Below are 23,673 nucleotides of genomic sequence, written 5' to 3'. Positions count from 1 at the left end.
ACGTTTTTGCCCCGTCACATGGCAAGACAGCGGCGCAAGAGGCGGGGCACCTTAAAACGGCATTTAAATACGGCGCTATAGATGGCTTGTCGTGCCTTTTTAAGGCGTTTGTAATCACGACGCTGTATTTTGCGGCGCAAATACTGTTTAAAACGCTGTCAAATACCGCGTTCGGATATAAACACGTTTAATCTATAGCGTAATTGTGACGCCATCGGCTTGCCACACACAAGTCCTCTTTATACAACACGGGCTGCGCAGACACGCGTCTTTATACAACGATTTTTTTTAACAAACTATCCCTTTAAATTCTTCATATCAATGCGAAACAACAATGTTTTCAAATAAATAATCCTTTACCTTCAGAAGTTCCTTTAAAAACATTATAGCCCCCTCTCTCATAATTTGCATGCTATGTATATTTCTTACTGATGACTGATGAAAATAAGACTTGTAATATAGAAAGGCAGGGTGGGCTGAAATGTAACTTTCTACTCAGCGTCTCTGTTTAAATTGCACATGATTGCAGTGTTGCTTGTTTCCCATTAGCTTGTTTTATTGGTAAGCATCAGTGAAGTGTGTAAATTTTGCCTCATTAAAAACACCCAATATTTATTTAGCCATCATTGCCCATCCCATAATATACTTCAGCACCGGATTATCTCTTTTTCTCACACCACCAATTTCCACTCAAGCTACGGTACAGCATATGCCATGGCACTTCATCTCATGCCCATAATATTGTGACTATTCACCCGCTTGACTTGTAAATAAGGTGAATTAGGTGGAAGAAGAGGAAATGCCTTTAGAATCTGCTGCTAAGTGAGGGCACATTTATGAATCATTCTAAAAGGGATAGTTCACCAAAAATATTTTTTTGTTTAATCTTTCATCATTTACTTACCATCATGTCATTCAAAACCTGTATGACTTTCTTTTTTCTGCAAAACGCAGAAGATATTTTGAAGAATGTTGGTAAGCAAACAACATCAGCCCTCATTGACTTCCACTGTATTGACACAAAAGCAGAGACATTTCTGAAAATATGTCATTTTAAAATCTGTGGAACACAAAAGAAGATGAGTGTGAGTAAATAATGACAGTTTTTATTTTGGGGTGAACTATCCCTTTAAGGATGTGTGAGTGGGCTGACTCTGACTGGCCTCTGATCTGATACCAGTTTTATCAGTTACCTCTGTTTAGTTTTTGCTCATATTGCTTTTTTGTTAAATTGTTAATTAATCGCAAAACATTTGACTCTCTCTGAGCTTCTTAAATGTGCATGCTGTTTCCAGTGTACTGTGTTATTTTCTCACTGAAGGATTAAAAGGTGTTGCTCAGCAGATTGAGTTAAATGAGGTGAATGCAGAACGTGTTCTCCTTATCTACATTACTTCACACCTTTTATTAAGGCTTTGAGTGACTTCATTATTGTTATATTCTCAGTGGAACTACTTCCAGAAGAGACAGTTTCTTTGAAATATGCCCTTAATTAATTTTTTCCTGTATACCATAAAAACAAAAGCTAACATTAAATTAAGAAAAAGTGAGATTGGCGTCACATTAATTTTATTTAAACAGAGGGGATGATTATGCAGAATTCACTCCTGCTGTATTTAGATCTGTGTCTGGGTCGTGGGCCACTGTGATATTTTATGTGTGTATTAGAGCCGTCACAATTCGATTTTCACTACACGATTATTGTGGTCACAAGACTTTACAATGAAGACAATATCACAATTGGGGCTGCATAATGATTAATCGCGACTAATCGTTTGCAGAATAAACGTTTTTGTTTACATAATATATGTTGGTGTACTGTGTATGATAATTGTAACTTGTAAAATGTAACTTTTGATATGTTTTATATTTATATATATAATTTATATATATATATAAATATTAAATTATATATAAATATTAAATATATTTTTTCTTAAAATCATGCATCCATGTGTGTGTATTTATCAATACATAATTATCACATACAGTAAACCAACATATATTATGTAAACAAAAACTTTTATTCTGCAAACCATTAGTCGCGATTAAGCATTATGCAGCCCTAATCACAATATCTACAATGTTTTTTAAAAATAAATAATGCTGTGAGTATTTAGCAGCATCTAGCGGTGAGGTTGTGAATTGCAACCAACGGCTCACTCCACCCCTCCCTTTCGAAAAACTATGGTGGCTGACACAGAACTAAGATGTTGTCACGTTTCCGCTTCTTTGCCGAAGGAGATAACCTATTTACGAAACGCATTCTGTAGAGCAGCTTGTCCATTTAGGGCTACTGTTGAAACGCGGGGACCCGTGGTGTATGTAGATAGAAATAGCTCATTCTGAGTTAATAAAAGCATGATGCTTCATTGTGTAAGGTCTTTATACACCTCTGAAGACATAGACCTCTGTCAATAGATCCTCCAAAAATACACATTGGACCAAGGCTTCAAGGTCAAACTTATGAAGATTTGTGTCTTTTTATGTTGATTTGTGGGAGTTTAAAGGGGTCATATGACACGGCTAAAATGAATATTATGTTTTTTTTTTAGATGTAATGCTATGTGTCTACACGATTTAAGGTTCAAAAACGCAGTATTTTCCACATACCGTGCATGTTTGTATCTCCTCTTTGCCCCGCCTCTCTGAAACGCGCAGATTTTTAACAAAGCTCATCGCTCTGAAAAGCGAGGTGCGCCATGATTGGCCAGTTAACCAGTGCGTAGTGATTGGTCGAATACTGCAAGCATGTGACGGAAATGTAACGCCTCTTACCATATTTGGAACATCAGGTTCCAAAGCAATTGTACTGACAGGTACACCAGCCTGACTTGCGTCTTAGTCAAATCATACCACGAACTGATGTAGATTTGTGGGGGTGTGGTTACACGAGGCGTTTCAGGCAGGTCTGGGTGAGCATTCGCTTTTAGATAGAATGCATCTTTTGTTCCGACACTTTCATTTTTGCAATCTTACGTGTCTAATACATGCATGGGCAACTTATAACACACCAAAGACACAGACAAAACACGTATTCGCGTATCCCCTTTAAGTTTATGTTTCATCCCTCATAAGACACCTCACACACACTGGTGGATGGGCCTTCGTGGTGTCTGATTCTATGCCCGTCACATTCTGGAAATGGCGACACGTCCAGTTGGCACTGTTGGCTTTACTCGGGTTTCTGATAAATTTATAGCGGGGAGTGTTATTCAGTGCTAATGTTGTGTGCGTGTGCAAAGAGAGAGAGAGAGAGAGGGGTGTTTTTAGATTTTAGGTATCCATGCTTTGACAGCTGACAACATGTGAAATCTCACACGTTTCTCCTCTAGAGGTTTAGAAGAGATCTCAAATTGTTCTTAAGGTTGCTAATATGAACTCAAATTTCCTATCAAAGTCTTTCAAGAGATTGTCATGAACTGTTTTTCGTAGTGGACATGTTCATATGTAGTAAACAGAATAAAGCACATTCAGCCCGTCATTTTGCAAAATAAACTTATTGCTGGATGAAAACCGTCTGGGTGTCTTATCCCTTACATATAGAAGCCTAGTGTAAAATTTACCAGCCTTTCTGACCTCATGTGAATGTTATTATCATCATAACATGAATCAAGAATCACAGCCAATCACAGCTGCCGTTAATAGTGAGAAGTGGAAATGCAGCAGTAGGTGCAAGACATGTCGCAGTGATGGGAGCATGATGCCGTGTTTCGTCCTTGTGACAGAACGCTGGTGAAGAAGTCCTGATGCGATGTATTAATTTCTCCTTTCGGGGCAGAAATGTTTCCCGTGGGATGACCTGTCTCTCCCAGGATAAGGCGCAATGAGTTTTGGGTTACCAGAATAATGACAAACAGGAGCTTAGACTGTTCTTCAGATTCTGGTCTAGTGTTCGCGCTGTAATTTACAAATGCTGAGTCAGGGTTAAGATTGTGTCTGTTCTGCGTTTTGTTCGTGTTATTTTTTCCCGGCGAATCACAGTGATTAATTGCCACGTTAGCGAGTACGCAAATGCCAGTCGAATCGCTGCTTTCGCAAGGCCTGTCTTGCTTCACAGATTTTCTGGTGGTATGAACAGTAAAGCAAACATGTTGGATTGCAAATCTGCAGTTGTGCAATGTTTAGCGAGTACAAAATACGCAGGAGCAGAATTATTGACCTAGTTCGGATCCGAGTAGTGTGTAGCATCCTCTCCGACTCTATAGAGGACAGACTGCGATCTGCGTCCAAAAGTGAAAAGATAGACACAGAGACCAAAGACCCAAAACTGCATAGTTGCCACTGCGTGTAACGTGATCGGCGCTAATCTGCTGTAATCTCTGTTTATGTAATGTTATTTTTGCCAGGCTAGACTCAGAGTCTGACGCTTCTGTATGTTGGCCTTTGACAAAGGCTTATTTGAAGTGGAATTAAAAATCTTACTGCACTCAGGAAGTTTTCACAACCATGCATGCGGAGCCATACTGTACATGAGATGATTTGACATGCGTGTACACAGTGGCGTCATATTCAGAGCTATAGTTCATCAGCCACATAAGAGGGATGCTTCACATAGTTTTTGTCTGTTGTACTGTATGTACAGTATAGCTGAGGGACATGCCGGGCATTTGATCCTTCCTCCACAAACACAGTGAATAACAGTGATGTTTGTAGCATTGAAGGGTTTGTGATTGTTTTGGTCCTCAGATATACTTTACCTACTTGTCTTTTGCACTGACATATTGTAACTTTGTACGTCGCTTTGGATAAAAGCGTCTGCTAAATGACTAAATGTATTTTTTAATAGACAACACGCTGTTCTCTTCCAACCAAACCTAAAGCCACAAACAGCCATGTCAAGCGAAGAGGAGTCATCACGAGGGTATATGTTGGGTTTTGAAATATAATTATGCCTTTGGGAAGGTAACAGGGTTCACAGTTTCATTTGACATTGCAAACCTTGCACTCAAGGTCATGAAAGTACAAAATGCATATGCAACAATTCAGACTGTTGATAAATATTACTTACATTGGCAGCTTTGTCTCGTTCAGTTGGTCTCGATCCCTCTTGAGGAACAACTTTGAAGCCAATCTTGCTTGTACTGTCCCAGGTTGATAAAGCACTCCGGCTTGAAATGATACACGCAAACAAGCAGGTTTTTACTTATGGTTTCTGAGGGATTTCCACTAAAAATAAAATAAATCCACTCCTGTCTCTTCCGAGGTTAGGACTACATTGCATGTTGTCCACAAACTTTAGCCATGGCGTCACGTACACCGCTGTCGCTTGTGAAAACAACAATGGCGGCAACGCCGTTGGTGGAATTGTGTAGATTAAGGGGTGGTAATATTATAATAAGATCCTGCTTTTACATCACAACAGGAGCGAAATCTGAACGGCTTGATTTCTCACATGCTTGCACGGAAAGGCTCATCAAAACAAACTTACTGGGATCTTGTTTTTCATGTTTTCTGGGTTGCTAGATGCACCGGGGACCCGATTATAGCACTTAAACACAGAAAATTTTTGATTTTCATCCGATGACTCCTTTAAAAAGTTTGACAACACAGTATTTAATCATTTAAAAATACAGGTTTTTTCCTTCTTTGGAATTGTCCGAGGTTTTAGAAGGACAGCTACGAAATATTAATAACAGCTATAATTCTGCTAACTTTGTGTTCTTCTATGCAATGCTTTGTATATTACAATGAAACCCATATTCCCTGATAGGCTGTGGTTTGCCTTTTTACCATATAATTTTATCCAACAAATACCTTAGTTTAGTCTTTTGTCCATTTTAAACCAAACACCTCCTATTTTGATGGTTTAGTCTACCCTAAAGGGGGCTGAGGGGGCATTAAAGCAGATATTGTACAAAAATACCCACTTGACATCACTTTTGGCCACTACTGTACAGTACGTACAGTATATGAGCGTCACAAACATGTTTTGCAGAATGACAGATGACGTGCTTTAAGAGGTCATTGACAGTAAGCACCTGCTCATTCTGACAGGCACAGCTGTTAAGATTACAAGTTATGTTAAAACGTCATTAAGTTAAAAGGTCTGGAAACCACACTCGGCAATATCAAATGCTGTTTATAAACAGTGCACATGACCTAGAAAGTGTTTTACCCTTATATCTGTAATTGCAAGGCTGGAAAGGAGAGGACTCGGGGGGAGCAGGACTGGCTTCCAGTATGAGAGCAAATGTGTATGTCTTTAGTCATGCGGATGCACAACCTGTGCACTTTTATCTCTGTCTCTATTTAAAGAATGTGAAAATGACCTTTTGAATTACACATCGAAGTCATAAATTACAAATTAGAGCATTCATGGTGTTAGAAACAGCAGTTGTTCACATTCAGTTTACACATCCCTGTGAGCTAGAGCAGGGGTTTTCAAACTGGGGTCCGGGGACCCCCAGGGGGCCTCCAGAAGGTTGCAAGGGGTCCCCCAGAAATTTATAGTAAAAAAAGATTAAGCAAAAAAACGATAAAAGTCCACAGTGTTTATCTGCTTTTTTTTGCTATGGATAGTTTCCAGAATTGTTTATATTTGAATCTTTCTAGTGAGTTTTTCTCACTATAGTTTCTTTTTTCGGACTCGAAGTGAAATTGTTGCCAACTATTTAGGTTCAGAAACAAGTTGTTGTCTTTATAATATCCTATTAACTATTTATCTAGCAAATTTTAAACGTTTCTTTACACAGAAAAATATATAGATTGATACATATTTTAGAAAAGGGGTCCCTCAAAAAAGCTTAATCATATTTGGGGGTCCTCGGCATCATAAAGTTTGTAAATCCCTGAGCTAGAGCATGCCAACCGGTAAACACTGATGTGATGGAGACTCACAATGAATTTGCTGGTAAAATTACTTGAAAAATCTGGAAGAAATTCCCATACTGGATGTCGCTCGCTGCACACTCGGGGGGGGGGTTAAAACTTAAAAACTTGATGGAACAACAACATCCTATCATGTTGTTATGCCACTGACTGTTGTTAAAGGGATAGTGATGTTAAAGGGATAGTGCACATAAAAATGACTCCAAAGGGACAGTTCACCCAACAATGTGATGTCATTGCAAACCTGGATGACTTTCTTCTGCAGAACACAAAAGAAGATATTTTGAAATACGTTGGTAACCAAACAACATTGGCCCTTATTGACTTTCACTGTATGAACACAAAACCACTGAGAGATTTCTAAAAGTAACTTCTTTTGTGTTCCATAGAATAAATAGTCATACAGGTTTAAATGACACGAGGGCAAAAAAATAATTAAATCATTGTTATTTTTGGGTGAACTGTTCCTTTAAGTCTAACATCTTGTTTTGTGTTTCACAAAGAAATATAATACAGTATTTGAATTGCATGACAGAATGTTCATTTTGTGTGACTGGCCCTTTAACTAGCAAGCTATAGGAAAAATGGAAACTCCAGAGGAAGATGACATGTGTAGCCTAATAGGGAACCCCTGTCTACATCTTCAGAGAGGAACCACTAACCTTCCACCCCCACCTCTGCCTTCTCTCGCTGACGGTTGCTGCTGATGTCCCGTGTATGTCCCCCTTAAGTGTTGTTAAGGCCCTTTATTTTATAATGGCAGGTTCTATAAACATGTCGGGAAACCTCTCCATAGCAACAGCACTAAAACAAATTCATAATATAGAGAGGTATTTATAAGCTCTAGCTTCCCGGATGCTCTCACAGAAAGGCTTGGGCTGTGTGTGACCATGAGCATGCGGGTGAACACAAGTCACATGCACAAACCTGGTTGTTCGTACCAGCTTTCATCTCAAAACAACAGCTATTAGTGAATTTTATTGAATTTCTAAATACAAAATTTGCCCATGCATTTATATTGCTGTAGAATTACATTAAATATGCATTACTTTTTTATGAGGTCACAAAAGTCAATATCTTTCCAATCACATTTTCATCTCCTCTTTATTCAAGTAGTATAGTTTTAATTGCAATGAGATCTTTAGGGCTGTGTTTTGTCTTTTAAATCTAAATTTTAAGTTTTATTTCTACAAAACAAAAAGCATGCATAGGTTTTTCGTTTGAAATATTATTGTAGAATGCCGGTGTTTTCATTGCAAGGTTAGTAGTGGATACCGCCGCCACGTGTATATATCTGGACAGGCAACAATGATGTAATGTTACAGATGTAAGTGTGTACAGTGTGTGTGTGTCTGCAGCTTTATGTACATGTGCCGGTTTGTATGTGGGAGTTTGTGTGTGTTCATATGAGAAAGAGACACAAGTTACTGTGTCCTGTGTTTGTCCGGATGGTCTTATCTCGGCTGTGTTTCTTAGAGATGTCATATGATGAATAGCAACAGCTCACAAGTGTCTCTGTCTTATTTCTCCATATCCCTACTGAGATGCTATAAGATGATCTACAAGAGCTCAGCTTTCTTGTTTAACTGTTACATTGAACTTCAAAATATACAGTCGAACATTTTGATTTAAAATCCAATTTAAAGGGTTATTTCACTTAAAATACAATTTCTGTCATCATTTATTCATTGATGTGGTTTTGTGTCTATACAATGGAAGTCAATGGGAGGGTCAGTGTTGTTTGGTTATCAACGTTTTTCAAAATATCTTCTTTTGTGTTCTGCAGAAGAAAGAACGTCATACAGGTTTGGAATGACATGGGGGTGAGCAAAATCATTTTTATTTTGGGTGTAAAGTTGACAGATTCAAAAAAGTATAAAAACATTTCGATTTGTTTAATTCTATTTCTTCCATCAAATAAATACATTTGTCTCACTGGCCATGTTAAGTGATTTGTACAAAAATAAACAGATTTCCTGTCTTCCATTGAAGCACACAAGATGCTCTTTCAAACAATCTCATATTCGGGGATAATATGGATCTGTGGGAACACACACGAGAAATTATTTTTCACAAACCGAAGGCTAAGAATTTCTAACACTTAATTTGTGTTATATTGTGTTAATTTGTCAGTTTAGGCTTTCACTCAAAATACACCAAAAGCATTTTAACTAGTGGTCTCCGATGACCCACGGCTATTTTAAATGCACATAATGTTTTTGTTGTATTAATTTGATTAAAGTCATGGACCATGAGAAGCATCCCTACACATCTAAAAGAAGACAAAAGAACAGAAAAAATAGTGCTGGTAATTTTCTGCCAGGACATTATTCGTTATTTTTTTTACTATTCCTGCAAAACGCAATGCAGTGCAATACAGATATTAATTAGGAATGTTTTTACAGTGTTTTGGCTCCATGTTAAAGTTGGATGTTGTAGTCTCTGTACTGTGTTTCGTGTCAGTTTCGGTGGTGTTGACAAGGTGCTGCTCTCTTGAGTTCACTTCAGCGTGCCACAGCAGGCATTCAGATCATCCTGAAGCTCCATGTTTGAAGTCTTGGTCAAAGATGGTCGCCCGGTGATCTTGTAAATAGTACTGCGGATGATAAGCGTAATGGTGAGATAGCATTTGGCGTGCTCTTTAAATGTCTCTTCTCTGCTGCCAGATGCCCTCATCACCTGTGTGTTAATAAGGCTGTCTTCAAAAGGAGCGTTCCCACCAGAGGGTCAGAGAGACAGCCCTGTCGTATCTCAGCTGAAGAGAGACATCGGCCTTGATCTTATAATGCTTGTGAAGCTTTAATGGTTACATCATTTTTAACCTCGACTTTGTTTTATTTTGTGTTTCCCTGCGTGATCGTTTTTCTTGGTTGTTTGAGTCTATTAGACGTAAAATATACCTGAGTTGAGATGACTCTCTTCATGTTTATATGACACTGCAACCAGTCAAAGTTTAAAGTTAATACGCATCCCATAAAAATTCCAACCACCAAAGCTGTAACCTCTTCCTCTTTCTCACATCTTGGAATTCATAAACCCAGTCAGTCGCCGGTCAAATGTCTAAACCACTTCATTCTTTTGTTGTTTTTCAGTCTACTGGACCGTTCTTGTTAATCTCATAACCCACTAAAGGAACATTCTGGTAAATGAACAGAAGATCTGTCACATTTTAATGATGCCGTTTCGATTCTGTAGCCGAACAAAGACTTTGGCGTAACCGCTTGTGTGTGTGTGCTAAATGGTTATCTGTGCCATGTGCCCAACTGATAAAATGTATGAAAAAATTGATGTTTTTCACGGTTCAGTGTGAATAACAGTTACCCTTGTGATAACTTATTGACATGAAATAATGCCTAAATGTTAAACATATTTTTATGTATAACATATACTGTATATACTGTATATAACATATAAAAGTGTATATCTTACACATAAGATTGTTACATTGCATTTTTAAACTCCTTTCCAAGAAACAAGTTATAATCTGTCACTCCGGAGTTTACCATTATCTTCACTGTATTACTTTGCATTTGGACATGTGTATGAATAATATGAACCAAAAATAGTATAAACCCGGCTTTGGTTTTCGTATTTGAATCAGAATCCACAGTCTAGAGCTTTCCTGTAGCTCAATGGTTCGAGCAAGGGTCTAGCGACGTTAAGGTCGTGGGTTCGATCCCAGGGGATTGCACATTCTTAGAAACAAATGTGTAGTATAGTGCAACGTAAGTCACTTTGGATAAAAGCGTCTGCCAAATGCGTAAATGTAAATGATGCATAGATGAGGAAGACGGTTTGCAAAAGCTTTTTATTGATGTTGTTGATTAACTGATAGTGTCGTGCAATCTGTAACTTGTTCTGATCAATACAACATATTTATGTAGATCAGAAGCTGTTGATCAATACCTACAAAGCATAAAATTAATGAATGTAAGTAAATGTTGTTTAAATGTTGATATCCAGCCATCCTAACAACACACAGCGATGGAGATGAAGAAAGACAAGAACCTGAAATCAGAGCTACTACTCACTTAAGGCCCAATTACACTGGCTTCCATTTTTCCGGCTCATGTGTAAATAAAAGCATTCTATTTTGCAGGGCTCTTGGCTTTTGAAGTGGTTTTAGCAGAGCATTGAGCAGTGAAATGTCAGCACATAAATACAGTAAAGCTGGGCAATGAACTTTGTGTGTGTGTTTTGAAAGCATTGCTTCAAATATGTAGCCAGTTTGTGTATTTTTGTGTGTGAAATATCGCATCTTTCTATGGGCACTTTTTGACCCTGCGGACTTAAAGGAATTAAAAACACTTTCTGACCCGGGGTGGCTAAAAGTGTTTGACTCCTGACAGTAATTCAGATCTGACCTCACCTGGGTCATGCGCTGACCCTATTCACTTGTGTCCCCTTTGAAAGCAAGTAACTTGAATAAAATACGAATACTGAGAAACAGTTGTAATTTGTGAAATGTTTATTTATCATCACAAAAAAGATGTTGAAATGGTTTATTTGTTATTTTACGTGCTGCTGTAGTTCAAATAGAAATTCACGGAGTGCATGAAATGAATATAAATATATAATACATTATATAAATTATCACTTATAAATGTATATAAAAGTATTAATATCATCATAGAAAAATATTTTCAAAATGCATCAAAATACTCTAAGGTAGATGTAATATTGTAAACTTAATGTAACAAAAATGCTGTTTTTCGTAAATAACGTAAGCTAAAATCCAAGATAAATCAAACGTATAGCCGTCTTTTACTCTATGATGCACGTTGGCAGTATTGCCAAATTACATTTAGTTTTAAATGTTATCATCATAGGGCAGTAGTTTGTTTTCCAGTGTAAAAATGCAAACGTGATTGTGTGTAACATCCTGTTTGTTCAGGAAATCGAGAGGGTCTGCTCATGGTTACTGTATTGTCTGTAAATGTCAAGCCTCTCAGCACTCGTCCGCCGTCCAATTAACATCTCTTACTGCTCCTCCAACCATCCACTTGCCAGCTCAGCAAATATCCCCCCGCAATACTGCGACTCGTGGCCCGTGATTGTGCACGCTGACCTTTTTAAACTACAGCCTCTAGATGGCCGAGCATGTTAAGAAGGCCACAGCGTGTTTGTGTGACTTGTGTATGGGGATGAATGGGGTGTGAAGCAAGCGAATAATGACGATTACACTTGTGCACAGCAGGATATCAGTGCTCTGATAACAATGTAAATGGGAACAACCAGTTGAGATCCTAATTTGAATTCAGTTGCTCTTTGGACTCCATGGAGATTTTTGTCTTTTATAGCAATAACGGAGTCGATTCATTTTCTAAGCAATACAAAACATATAACATAACAAATTAAACATCTTAAACCAAGCAACATTGTGGACTTGAGTAATAACAGATGTTTCCTTTCCAGTTCTCAAGTGTCCTTTTAAAATCTGTTTACTTTCTTTAGTTAATTCTACACTACTCCTAATAATAACACAGAGAATTCTTCATCATTCAGTACATCTACAGTACAGTATTTCAGTTTGGCTGCCGATATCAGAATTCAGTCTGCTTTGTTCCGGAAAGTGTCAGTACTTACGGAATTTTGACTGATAGTATTTCTGTTTGTTTGGTGGGTATCCGTTTTAACCCTGTTTTGCTGACATTTTGGATTTGCGTGTTCTAGATTGATTGCAGCTGTGGAACCTTATTCTCAGACAACCCCCCCACCCCTAGTTCGGATGCCCTTGCTTTTTCTTTGTGATGTCTTGTGTAACTGTAGTCTGTACGGTAAATTAAACTGTGACTTCCAATTCCACTTTCCAATTAAGTGTGTTGTTAAGAACTCTCTGGACTCTGGATCATTTAGGACTGAGATGGATGGAGCCTTATTGGGATAGTTCAGCCAAAAATAAAAATGGTGTCATCATTTATTTACCCTCATGTTGTTTAAAAGCTGTATATGAATCTTTCTTCTGTGGAACACAACATATATTTTGAGAAACGTCTCAGTGGTTTTGTGTCCATACAGTGAAAGTCAAAGGGGGGCAATGATGTTTGCTCGCCAACATTCTTCAAAATATCTTCTTTTGTGTTCCACAGAGGAAAAATGTCACACAGGTTTGGAATGAAATGAGTATTAGATGTTTTGTTTCTTTAGTAGTTGTATTTTAGTATTTTGGTCTTTAATGCCCTGTACATCTTTCTTGATCTGATCTTAAAAGATATTTATATGGGAAAGATGTTTAGATATTTCCTCTCTTGTTTTTTATTGCATTACTACAGACATCTAATTGTGCTATATAAAACCTTCGACAGTATCAATGCATATTTCTGCTTCAGTATCAATTTCTGCTTCGCACCTTCAGCCTACCTTTTCCTATGTTCCCAGAAGATGCATTGCAGCTTTAACAATGTGGTAGTTTGTACAGAAACACATTTGCAGGCTGTCACACTTTAAGGCACGTGAATATTTATAGTGTTTTCCAGTGTTACCACCTTTATCATTTGCTTAGAGGCACAATAATACTCTTGTTATTTCTATAATTTACTTTAAAGGAATAAATTACTCAAGATGAAAATTCTGTCGTTGTTTACTCACCCTCATGTTGTTCAAAACCTAAATGACTTTTTTTCCTTTAGTGGAAGAAATTCTGAAGACTTAATTTTTTTTCTTTTTTTATTATTTTGATGCATGTCATTTAAAACCTGTAGGTGACTCCTTCTTCTGTGAAACAAAATAGAATATATTTTGAGAAATGTCTCAAATGTGTCCATACAATGGAAGCAAATGGGGACCAATGTTGTTTGGTTACCAAAGTTTTTCAAAATACCTTATTTTGTGTTCTGCAGAAGAAAGAAAGTATTATACGTTTGAAATGACAAGAGGATGAGTACATGATGACAGAATTTTCATTTTTTGGTGAACTATCCCTTTACGATAAACTAATAAAGGATTAAAAGTACAATTAGCAATAAAAGACAGAACAGATATTACAGAATGAGAAACAAAAAAACAGATAAATATGAAGAACAAATGCTAATGAAATAAGGTAGGGTGACGCATCTCATTCTGGTAGAGCTCAGTACTCTTTAATTCATTTATATGTTTTGATCACATTGTGGACACACAACCTTTCTTTCTGTGACAGTCATTTTTATCTGCGTCTGCTCGTCTTTCTCTCCTCTCTCTCTCTCTTTCTGTGTGTAACTGATACCCGGCCGCTCCATCAGCCTGTCATGATTGAATTAGGGTCACAGTCTCTAGCGTTATGTGCAGATGTTTTGTGCTGTAGGGACTACGATGTCCAGCTCAGCAATGTGAGGAGTCCTCACCGTTCATCATCCCCTTTATTTACCCACATGGCCCATATCTCTGTCCTCCTGCTTTCATCTCGCTGCGGCTTTTATGGCATATTAACAGTCCAAGTGATGAATTTAGCCTGAGATTTAGTCTGATGAGCATCACAGTGGGTTTCTTTACAACATGCTTTATCTTAATTGTGTGTCATAGGGAAAGAGTAGATAGAAACAGCTATACACTTGTATTATTTCAGAACCCATTAATGGTTACTCTAAAAGTGGTTTTGTGATTTTTTTTGCTATATGATATACTTTCTTGCTCTTGTATTCTTGCGAGTTCCATTTGTTTGTACAGTTTTTTTGTGATAAGTTTCCATGAAATTCAGATTTGAAGTTTTCTGCCAACAGAAGCTTTCCGTCAGAGAATGACTTACTGAAAGACTGCACACTTGGTAACGGGAAATAAAAAAACCTGCAGTTGTAGAACTACGTTGTTTTAACCTCATGAGACCATGTTTTCTGCTGATTTGAGGATTTGATTTCTGCTTTTTTTCTAATTGACTTCTGGGCTTGGAGGTTGGGTTCAAAACTCGCCTCTCAGCTGAAATGCTACCCGCTGCACATGGTCTTTGCATAATGTATCTATTTCTTTTACTGCATTCATCGTTTTTTGATGGAAGGGCATTGGGGAACCTAAGCAGTTTCTGTCCATTTCCTTCCTCTGTCTATCCAGTAGGATTGTTGATGATTCAGGTCTGGGCTTTGGATTTGCAATGCATCTGGATTTGTATTTTTCTTTATTTAATTGCTTGGTTTTTTTTTTTGTTTGTTGTTTTTTGAGGGATCCTTTTACCTGTATTAGTTTGCCGCTAATCTGTCACACTCAGCAAATGTGAAAAACATTATTCAGGGATGCAATAACCTCTTAGTCTTCTCGTGTTTCCCCAAATGGTATTTAGCAGAAAGAATGTTTAAGAGCATGTTTCAAAGATAATGGATCACTAATGCAGATTCATGGTCATGCCAGTGCTGTATCTGCACTTTTTTTATACATTTTTGAACCATGTGTATCAGTTTTTTCGACATGTAACACAGCTCACAATCATTCTTTTGCAACACATTTAAACTTGGTCTGAACTCTGTTCAATTCTGTCGTGCAAATGTGTCATTTTTAACTTTTGGGAAAGTGAGTAAAAGTAAAACTTTAAGAAAATGACTCCGTGGAATGCATTCCAAAAGAGTTTGTGCATGTTACATTAGCACTATAACCTATTTATTATTTATCCTGTTTGTTGGCTTTAAAAACAGGTGTTTTCACCTTGCCGTGATTTCCAAAATAGATTCTTTTTTGGTTTTGGTTCCTCTTTTCTCAACATACTGTAGAAGCATGAATTAGTAGCTGCTTTATCAGCGGATTTCTTGCTGACGAGTGTTTAGAGATTTCTATGTTTATTGTCTTTTTTCTTTTCTGAGTGAAAATAAGAATCCGTTACAATCCGTTATATCATCCGGCGTATAATATAAAATGCATTTTAATACACATAAAATGCTGTAACTTTTTTGGGTACATTACTGTACTCTAAAATTGTACCTTAAGGTACCTCGGGGTACAATTTTAAACCTTTTTTCTGACAGTGTTAAATACATATTCATGACGTTATTAACATCCTATCCACGTTTATATCGATAAGTTGTGTTTCAACTGTTCTTAAGGGTCATTAAACGGCAAGCTTTTTGTCTGTTAAGGTCATTTGAATCATCTCTTATCTCTTTATATCCCAGAAGAGACACAAATCTCCTCCAAACCTTCACATTACACCCACCAATGCAGCTGAAACGTCTCATTCGCTCCTTGTGTACTTAAATTGCAAAACATAGATATAACGCAGTGTGGGATGGTTCAAACCAGCAGGCCAGATGTGCCGGGTCCTCATGGGACTTGGCATTGTCCTCAGCAACAGCTGCTCGTGTGGAGCTGTGCAGTGAATTCAGCTTTTGTTTCAGGAGCCTTCAACTGGTAACACCTGGAGCGGCCCGGGAGCCCCGGCTCATGCGAAAGAGCCCCTTTTCTCAGAGTTTAAGCTCTTCTAAGAACTGGCAGGAAGTGAGGCTTTAATCTCAGCTGTTATCCACTCCATTTTTGAGAGAGCATGCTGGGTATTGTGAGCGGGTCTGTGACAGCAGTGATTAAGAGCATCTGTGTGTATGAGCCGTCCGCCAGCTTGGATTATGGGGTGTCAGTGCCATGGCACCCGAGTTTGTCCATTAAACAGAGGGCAGGATCATTCAGTACATGTTGCCACTTTTTTGTTTAATTTTGGCCGCTCTTGCTGCGTCACTGTGATGTGTTTGTGTTTTTGTTGGTTGTTGATTTTTTTATGTTGTTGTTTCCTGAGATGTCATAGAATAAAAATAAGCCAGTCAGTATGAAAACACATTCTTTTAATGTATTTGCATTAATAGAATTAATTCTAACCTACCATTATGCCTGTTATTTTTAATGAAAGTAGTTTCAAAAATAGTGCATCACAGAGCAACACGACACACACAAGCAGTGATACACAAACTCAAGCATCTCAATTATACTAAATATGAGATCAGAGGAGCAGAAGTAACTGAGGAACACTCACCCCAGTTGTGTATTGTATTGATCTGTTAGTTTGTGTGTTTGTGTTTCAGTTTTCTTCTGGTGTTCAGCTGTCTGGTGCTTTCTGTTTTCTCCACCATTCCAGAAAATCAGAAATTCGCCAATGAGGCGCTCTTCATTCTGGTAAGGGGTTGAAATGTCACAATGCCAATGATGTATTTTTCCGGCTACACACGACACCGTGATTCCAAATAAGAACCTTTAACATTCAGACAACCTTATTGTTTCACAAAATGTTCTTTGTAGTAGAGAAAGGTTCTTTAGATTGTAAAAAAAGAAAGAAATGGTTCTTTACGATCTTTTGAGTAAATGGTTCTTTTGACATCACTGTGAAGAACCTTTCGTGGCACCATTTTAGTTGCTCAAGAATTGTATCAATCCAAATGATATCAATTACAATAAACACGTATTATTGCTAGGTATTATAAACACACACATTTACATCAGAATCATCTCTTGCTTGCTGTTAGTCAATGAATAAGTCATACATATTAAACTTAAATTTCTCACAGAGAAACAATGCCACCCCCATGTGTTAATGTTACTCATTAAATATGTCACAGTAAAAGCTTTTCATTTCTTAGTACGTTTTTTTTTTTTTATAATCCACTGACTCTATCTTACCTGCTGAGGAAATGTTTTTTAAGTCCTTCCTGGGTTTCTTGTTCAGTGAAAAAGTTGAAGTTGGCAGCCGGCGAACAGACTGTCTAATACAAGTATCTCTCCAAAGTACCTTCAATAAGCAACATTCATATTACATTGCCTTTGCAGTCTCCAGTCTAAATACATTCATAATTCATCGCTCAAAGCTTCCTCTGAGGCTGTTAGTCTGTCCAATAGTCCGTTTTTGGAGGTGTGTCTTCAAAAAAGGTGAATTAGGTGAATTTTTCTGTTTGCCAGCATTATGGTTCAAATCTGTCATGCACGCAAGCGTGTTTTGCTGTCCACTGTGTTACTTAGAGGTTTATCTTATAAGTGTAGTCTTGCATTGTTCTGAAATCCTTTGTAAGCATAAACGTGCACTTGTTATGTATTGTGACGTTTTTATAAGGACAAAACTATTAGTTATTAAATCATTAGTTTTTGCCAAAATCACGTTTCTACTTTAAGTCCATAATGTCTTGCAAAATGCTGCAATAACTTTATTTAGTCTAATAAGCTGTTGTTTGCACAGTTTCATTACAACACATCAGGGGGCCATTTGCTCACCTTATAACTTTACTGGAAGACATTCTTTAAATTATTAGGCCGTATTTTCGTGACTGTTTTAGCAACATCTCGGGGCAGGTCCATCTCTCATCTGATTGGCACACAGTAAGCATTCCTGTATGGTCTCATGTCTCCCTGTGGCTGCGTTAAGTGTGCATTTTGTGTTCCGGTGGGATCTCTGCTCTGGGAAATGGCAGTGTAAGCATACGGCAGGATTCAGGTGTTGTCGAGTTTGCAAGACTCCATCCAATAATCTCAACTGCAATTCTATAATCACCCATATTCAGTATGAAGTGTTGTCCCTCTCATGCCGTCTGTCTCGACCCCTCACGCTTTCGGCTTTCTGCTCCTTTTTAGTCCATCCACCTGCAGGAAAGGGCTAATGTTGTCTATCATGCAACTTATGACTCTTCTCAAGTATTGACCTGAGAGCACGTGTGCTGCTATAGGAGTTTTAATCAATAGAAATTACGCTTGTCTGGGACATCTGTAGCAGAAAAAGATTATGTACATTATCAAATTCAGGTTCTCTTACTTATTAATATTTTAGCTCATATTTATAATAATTGTAAACTCATCAAAACTATGGAATAACACATGTAACTATATGGGAATTAGGTTGTGACTAAAACAATTCCAAAATAAATCAAAACTTATCTTCTAAAAATTAAATTGAGCTAAATTGTATTTTATCTTCAGTATACTCAACTTATTCTTTTTTAAAAATATTTTTATTGAATACATTTTTTGTAAAGAAAGAAACATATTTTGAAAGAATTATATTTTTTGTAAAGAAATAATTATATAAAACTGTAGTCTACTGTAGCGTGTATATATCTGAATTTTTAGTAATAGAAAGTCAATTTCATTTTAACTCTTAAAATGTATTTGGACAGTTAACTTTTAACTATTGAACATTTTTTTATGCAAATGTCAGGGAATATTATTTATTTTACAAAAATCTGAATAATAAAAAATGCAAGATCAAGTACGAATGAAAAACGAAAAACACACTGTTAAATCCAATTTACATAAAAATTAGGATGGAATAACATCACATGGGTGGTCAGTGTGGTGATAATATAAATCAAATTTAATGAGTGTATTTGTTTAAATAATTAAATAAGTGTTGGATGGTGTTCTTTTTTCTAATTTTCCAAATATATTTCTTAGCTACGTATGACATCCAATCTGTAGCAGTTGTGATGGACTGAATGTGAATGTCACTCACCTGCAGGAGTTTGTGATGATCGTGGTGTTCGGTCTGGAGTATTTTGTGAGGGTCTGGGCTGCCGGATGCTGCTGCAGGTACAGAGGATGGCAGGGTCGATTACGCTTCGCCAGGAAGCCCTTCTGCGTCATAGGTGATCCTGAAGTCTCTCTTTAACTTTAACTATATATGCATACTAAAAGAAATGCATTTTTAAAGAGCCAGTCTTTGTCAATGTTTCTGTCTTTTGGTCTGTATTTAGACTTTATTGTCTTTGTGGCGTCGCTGGCAGTGATAGCGGCGGGCACGCAGGGAAACATCTTCGCTACATCTGCTTTGCGCAGCATGCGTTTTCTGCAGATTTTGCGCATGGTGCGCATGGACCGCAGAGGAGGCACCTGGAAGTTACTGGGCTCGGTGGTGTACGCTCACAGCAAGGTGACAAGCAACACACACACCATGATGGGCGAGATCTGTTTGGTTATAAGCATTCTTCCATATATCGCTCTCTGTGTTCATCAGAACAAAGAAATTTATACAGATTTGGAGTAAATGATGACAGAATTTTCATTTTTGGGTGAACTAAAATTCACAACTAAAATTGCAATATTGAAATATATTTTGGTAAGATTTAAAACCATTATCATTGCTAGGTACTATTTGCACTGTTTTTTGTGTTATTCACTGCAACAACCAAGTAAATTTGTGCTACCCACCCAAATGTGCGACCTACATTTTTTTAACCCCTTAGTGTTCCACTGTACAAAAAGAGATCTTAGGAACGCAAAATTCCTGGTCCAGTATTGTCTTTGAACATATATACACATTAAAAACGTACAAGACCTCTGTCTCCATCTCTAATTCTTATACATGTTTTCCTCCGTTTGTTTCAGGAGCTTATCACAGCCTGGTACATCGGCTTCCTGGTGCTGATCTTTGCATCTTTTTTGGTCTATTTGGCTGAGAAAGACAGCAACATTGAGTTTGCTACTTATGCTGACTCCCTCTGGTGGGGAACTGTGAGTACTGCCTCCTCTGAACTAATGAACTCGTGTCCTTGCTGTCAGATCTGTTCTTACACTTAAAACACTACTTTGATTTCAGCTTCTAATGGACACAGTTTAACTTTACGTTTTGCGAAGCTTTCAGTCCATGTCTATTCATCTACTGTACACAGTATACCTTTAAATTGTTATCAGCGTTTAAAGTGATAGTTCATAAAAAAATGAGAATTCTGTCATCATTTACTCACCCTCTTGTCATTTCAAACCTGTATGACTTTCTTTCTTCCGCAGAAAGAAGATATTTTGATGAAAGTTGGTAACCGAACAGCACAGCCCCCCCGCCCCATTCGCTTCTATTGCATGGACACAAAACAAATGAATGGGGGCCAGTTAACAACATTCTTCAAAATATCTTCTTTTGTGTTCTGTGAAAGAAAGAAAGTCATACAGGTTTGAAATGACAAGCGGGTGAGTAAATGATGGCAGAATTACAATTTTTGGGTGAACTATCACTTTAAGCAATGAAAAATGTGACTTATTGTTAATGACACATCCTACATTACACAAATTCGGTCCATTTGGGTTCTATCTTAGCTTACAGTTTCAATAGAAAATCAACACGGAAACAAAAACTGCACTCGTCGAGCAAATTCACAGTCTATAAATAATGTCAAAGATCTGCTGACTTGGAAACAATAGAGGGATGTTTTGATCTCCGCTGTATGTACTCAGATAACCCTCACTACAATCGGCTACGGTGACAAGACTCCACACACCTGGCAAGGTCGACTTTTAGCAGCTTGCTTTGCCCTGTTGGGAGTGTCCTTCTTTGCACTGCCTGCTGTAAGTACCTCTGTCGATTTCTGCCGCTGGCATTTCTTTTTTCCCTTATCCCAAATCGCCTGACGTCCTTTGTCCTCTTCCGTAAGGGCATCCTGGGGTCAGGTTTTGCGCTGAAGGTTCAGGAGCAACACCGACAGAAACACTTTGAGAAGAGAAGGACCCCCGCTGCCAACCTCATACAGGTAATCGCTCGATTAGCAACACCTGTAGCACATAGTTCCATTTCAATTTCTATTTCCACGTCCAAATACGTTTGTGTTGTGTCTGTCTGTGTGTGTGTGCGTGTCGTCCTGTGCCGTGATGTTTTCCCAGGCTGCATGGCGTCTCTACTCAACAGATGCTCAGCATTCTTATCTCACAGCTACCTGGTATTTCTATGACAGTATGCTGCCATCTTTCAGGTAAGTATTATCTGTGACTGAGCCCTCCCGCGTGCCATGCAAGTTTGAACTGGCCTTGTGTGTAACTGATATGATTGACAGGTAGCTTTGCCGCTTCAAGGTCATGATTTCATACACGGGGGGTTTAAAATATCTCCAGACACTTCAGCGTTAGACAGATCGATTTGATGAAAACAATTTACTTTAAACCGGCATTAGGTGTTTTAGTCATTGAATCCTCAGCTACAGACACAATGTTCTACTAAAATCCCTTTCACTCTAATTAAAAATGGTTCTTTGACCCAGAAATTGTGATTTTAATTGATAGTTTAGCAGTTGCATTTGTTTTTTTGCTTTATTCATATGCAAGTTTTTATGATATGACTTTATGAGATTTTATTTGCGTTGCTGTTAATACGGGGTGGAGAAAAGGGGAGAAATGGAAATTATAATCAGAATTTCGCTGCTTTCCTTTTGAAACCTTGTATCTCCATATTTCGTGGTTTTTATTTATAAATCATTATTAGTCAACCTTTATATTTGCCACTGGCTTTTGCAAATATCTAACCAATAAAAACTATTAAAAAGTGCTTGTTAACTTTGACAACATAGTATTTAATCATTAAAAAAATTACAGTGTTTTTATATTTCCTGAAAAACAGTGAATTTGGACATTTGAGGTTTCGAAAGGACAGCGACGATTTATTTGACTACTTTTATTAATTGCACCTAAAATAATATTGGATGTTCCTAAAACAACAAATATACACAATTATACAATATTTTCAATGGGCTATATGCACGCGTTACTTCCGCATTTCTTAATGCAGACTTAAAGCAGAGAGAAATGGTTGAATAAATTGAATAGTTCAATTTAGCAGATACTGTACACCGCAGTGGTATATAGAAGTGCTGTTCTACCGTATTTGAAATGATACTTTCATAAGCTTACATGTCATTATAACATTCAAATACGGTGGGACGCCACTTCTACATACCACTGCGGTGTGCCGCAATGTACAGCATCTGCTAAATTGAACTATTTTCTCAGTTTCCCATTTCTCTCTGCTTTAAGTCTCCCCAACCGGAAACTGCTGAGGGTTCTTCCTGTGAAACGCATAAGTCACGCATGCTTATAGCCCATTTATTAAACTTGATGTTTATTAAACTGTTTCATTCTATATGTATGTTTTTTGTAACGTATCCAGTGTCCTCAGACAGTTTATGCCACTTCTTTAATATGGATATTTCGATTCTATACTATATGTATTTTCTATATTTCCATTTTCCCCCAAATAACGTTTATGCCCCATGTGTTCTCTCTGGATGTCTTAAATTCATTTGACTAATTATCATTCATTTAAAACGACAGGGAAGTGCATAATATGCCAATACACAAATAATGATTTAACATCTTGCTAAATATGAAATATAGATGTTATCCCTGTCTTTTTAAAGTGTTTGTTTATTTACCATTGTGTAGTTTGTTGTTGCTTTCCTCTCCTATTTTTGTTTCGTTTTGTTTCTTTATCATGTTTTATTATTTTTTGCTTGTGGGTCAGAGAACTGACATTATTGTTCAGTCACCTCCAACGGCCGCGTAGCGCCAAGAAGGTTCTCCAGAACTCCTACCACACCTTGCTGTCGGGGCTCCGGCCGTATAGCTCTCCCTACCTGTCGGGAGACAGGTACTGCACTGTCAATTTGGATTATTTTCCTAGTAAACACTAACTGTACACTACTGTAATACTTTACATTCACAACACACTAGCATACTCTCACTACTGAGTGTAGTAAAGTCTCAGTTCATGACACTCCACATTTTCATTTAGTCTTAATATAGCATCACAGTGCACGGGGCAGCTCAAATAAACTGCAGTCTCTTGTGTTTTCTGTGTGCTACCTTTGTTCGCTTGTGTTTTCTGTCTTGTTTTTGTGCTGATACTAATACCTTATATCTGTACTGGGTGATTGAAAGATTTATCAGATAAGTGATTAAAGCTCTATTTATTATTTTGCACTTTGTTTTAATTTTACACAACCAGTTATTCAATTATTTATGAAAACATTCTCAGAAGAACTATTGTACATAAAAGTATTGAAGTTCATCTTTCTTTTTCATTGTTATATGTTTTATGTCAGACACCATCTAAATGTATGAGAGTATGGAGCTTTAAATTAGGGTGGAAAAACTAGCTCCGATAATTTGGTCTTGGTTCCTTTTAAAATCTCTGAACGTAGTTTGTGATTGTAAAGATTT

At 37.5% G+C, this 23,673-nt stretch overlaps 1 protein-coding gene across 7 annotated transcripts in view; it reads left to right on the top strand.

Moving 5' to 3' along the window:
• Positions 1-23,673, top strand: part of LOC130567378 (potassium voltage-gated channel subfamily KQT member 4) — a 43,280-nt gene that overhangs the window by 7,634 nt on the left and 11,973 nt on the right. For 4 of the 7 annotated variants that reach the window (XM_057355416.1, XM_057355418.1, XM_057355417.1 and 1 more), the window contains 8 exons: positions 16,800-16,890; positions 19,214-19,340; positions 19,449-19,624; positions 20,080-20,205; positions 20,923-21,033; positions 21,120-21,215; positions 21,346-21,434; positions 22,976-23,101. In XM_057355416.1, the coding sequence (XP_057211399.1) occupies positions 16,800-16,890; positions 19,214-19,340; positions 19,449-19,624; positions 20,080-20,205; positions 20,923-21,033; positions 21,120-21,215; positions 21,346-21,434; positions 22,976-23,101 (942 nt within the window). The remainder of the gene's footprint in view (positions 1-16,799; positions 16,891-19,213; positions 19,341-19,448; positions 19,625-20,079; positions 20,206-20,922; positions 21,034-21,119; positions 21,216-21,345; positions 21,435-22,975; positions 23,102-23,673) is intronic. The other 3 variants (XM_057355421.1, XM_057355420.1, XM_057355419.1) reach the window with 1 other exon arrangement.

Source organism: Triplophysa rosa, linkage group LG16 (assembly GCF_024868665.1).
Source record: "Triplophysa rosa linkage group LG16, Trosa_1v2, whole genome shotgun sequence".
Classification (NCBI taxonomy): Eukaryota; Metazoa; Chordata; class Actinopteri; order Cypriniformes; family Nemacheilidae; genus Triplophysa; species Triplophysa rosa.
Note: the sequence above shows the minus strand (reverse complement) of the source record. Positions and strands in the feature narration are given on the sequence as shown.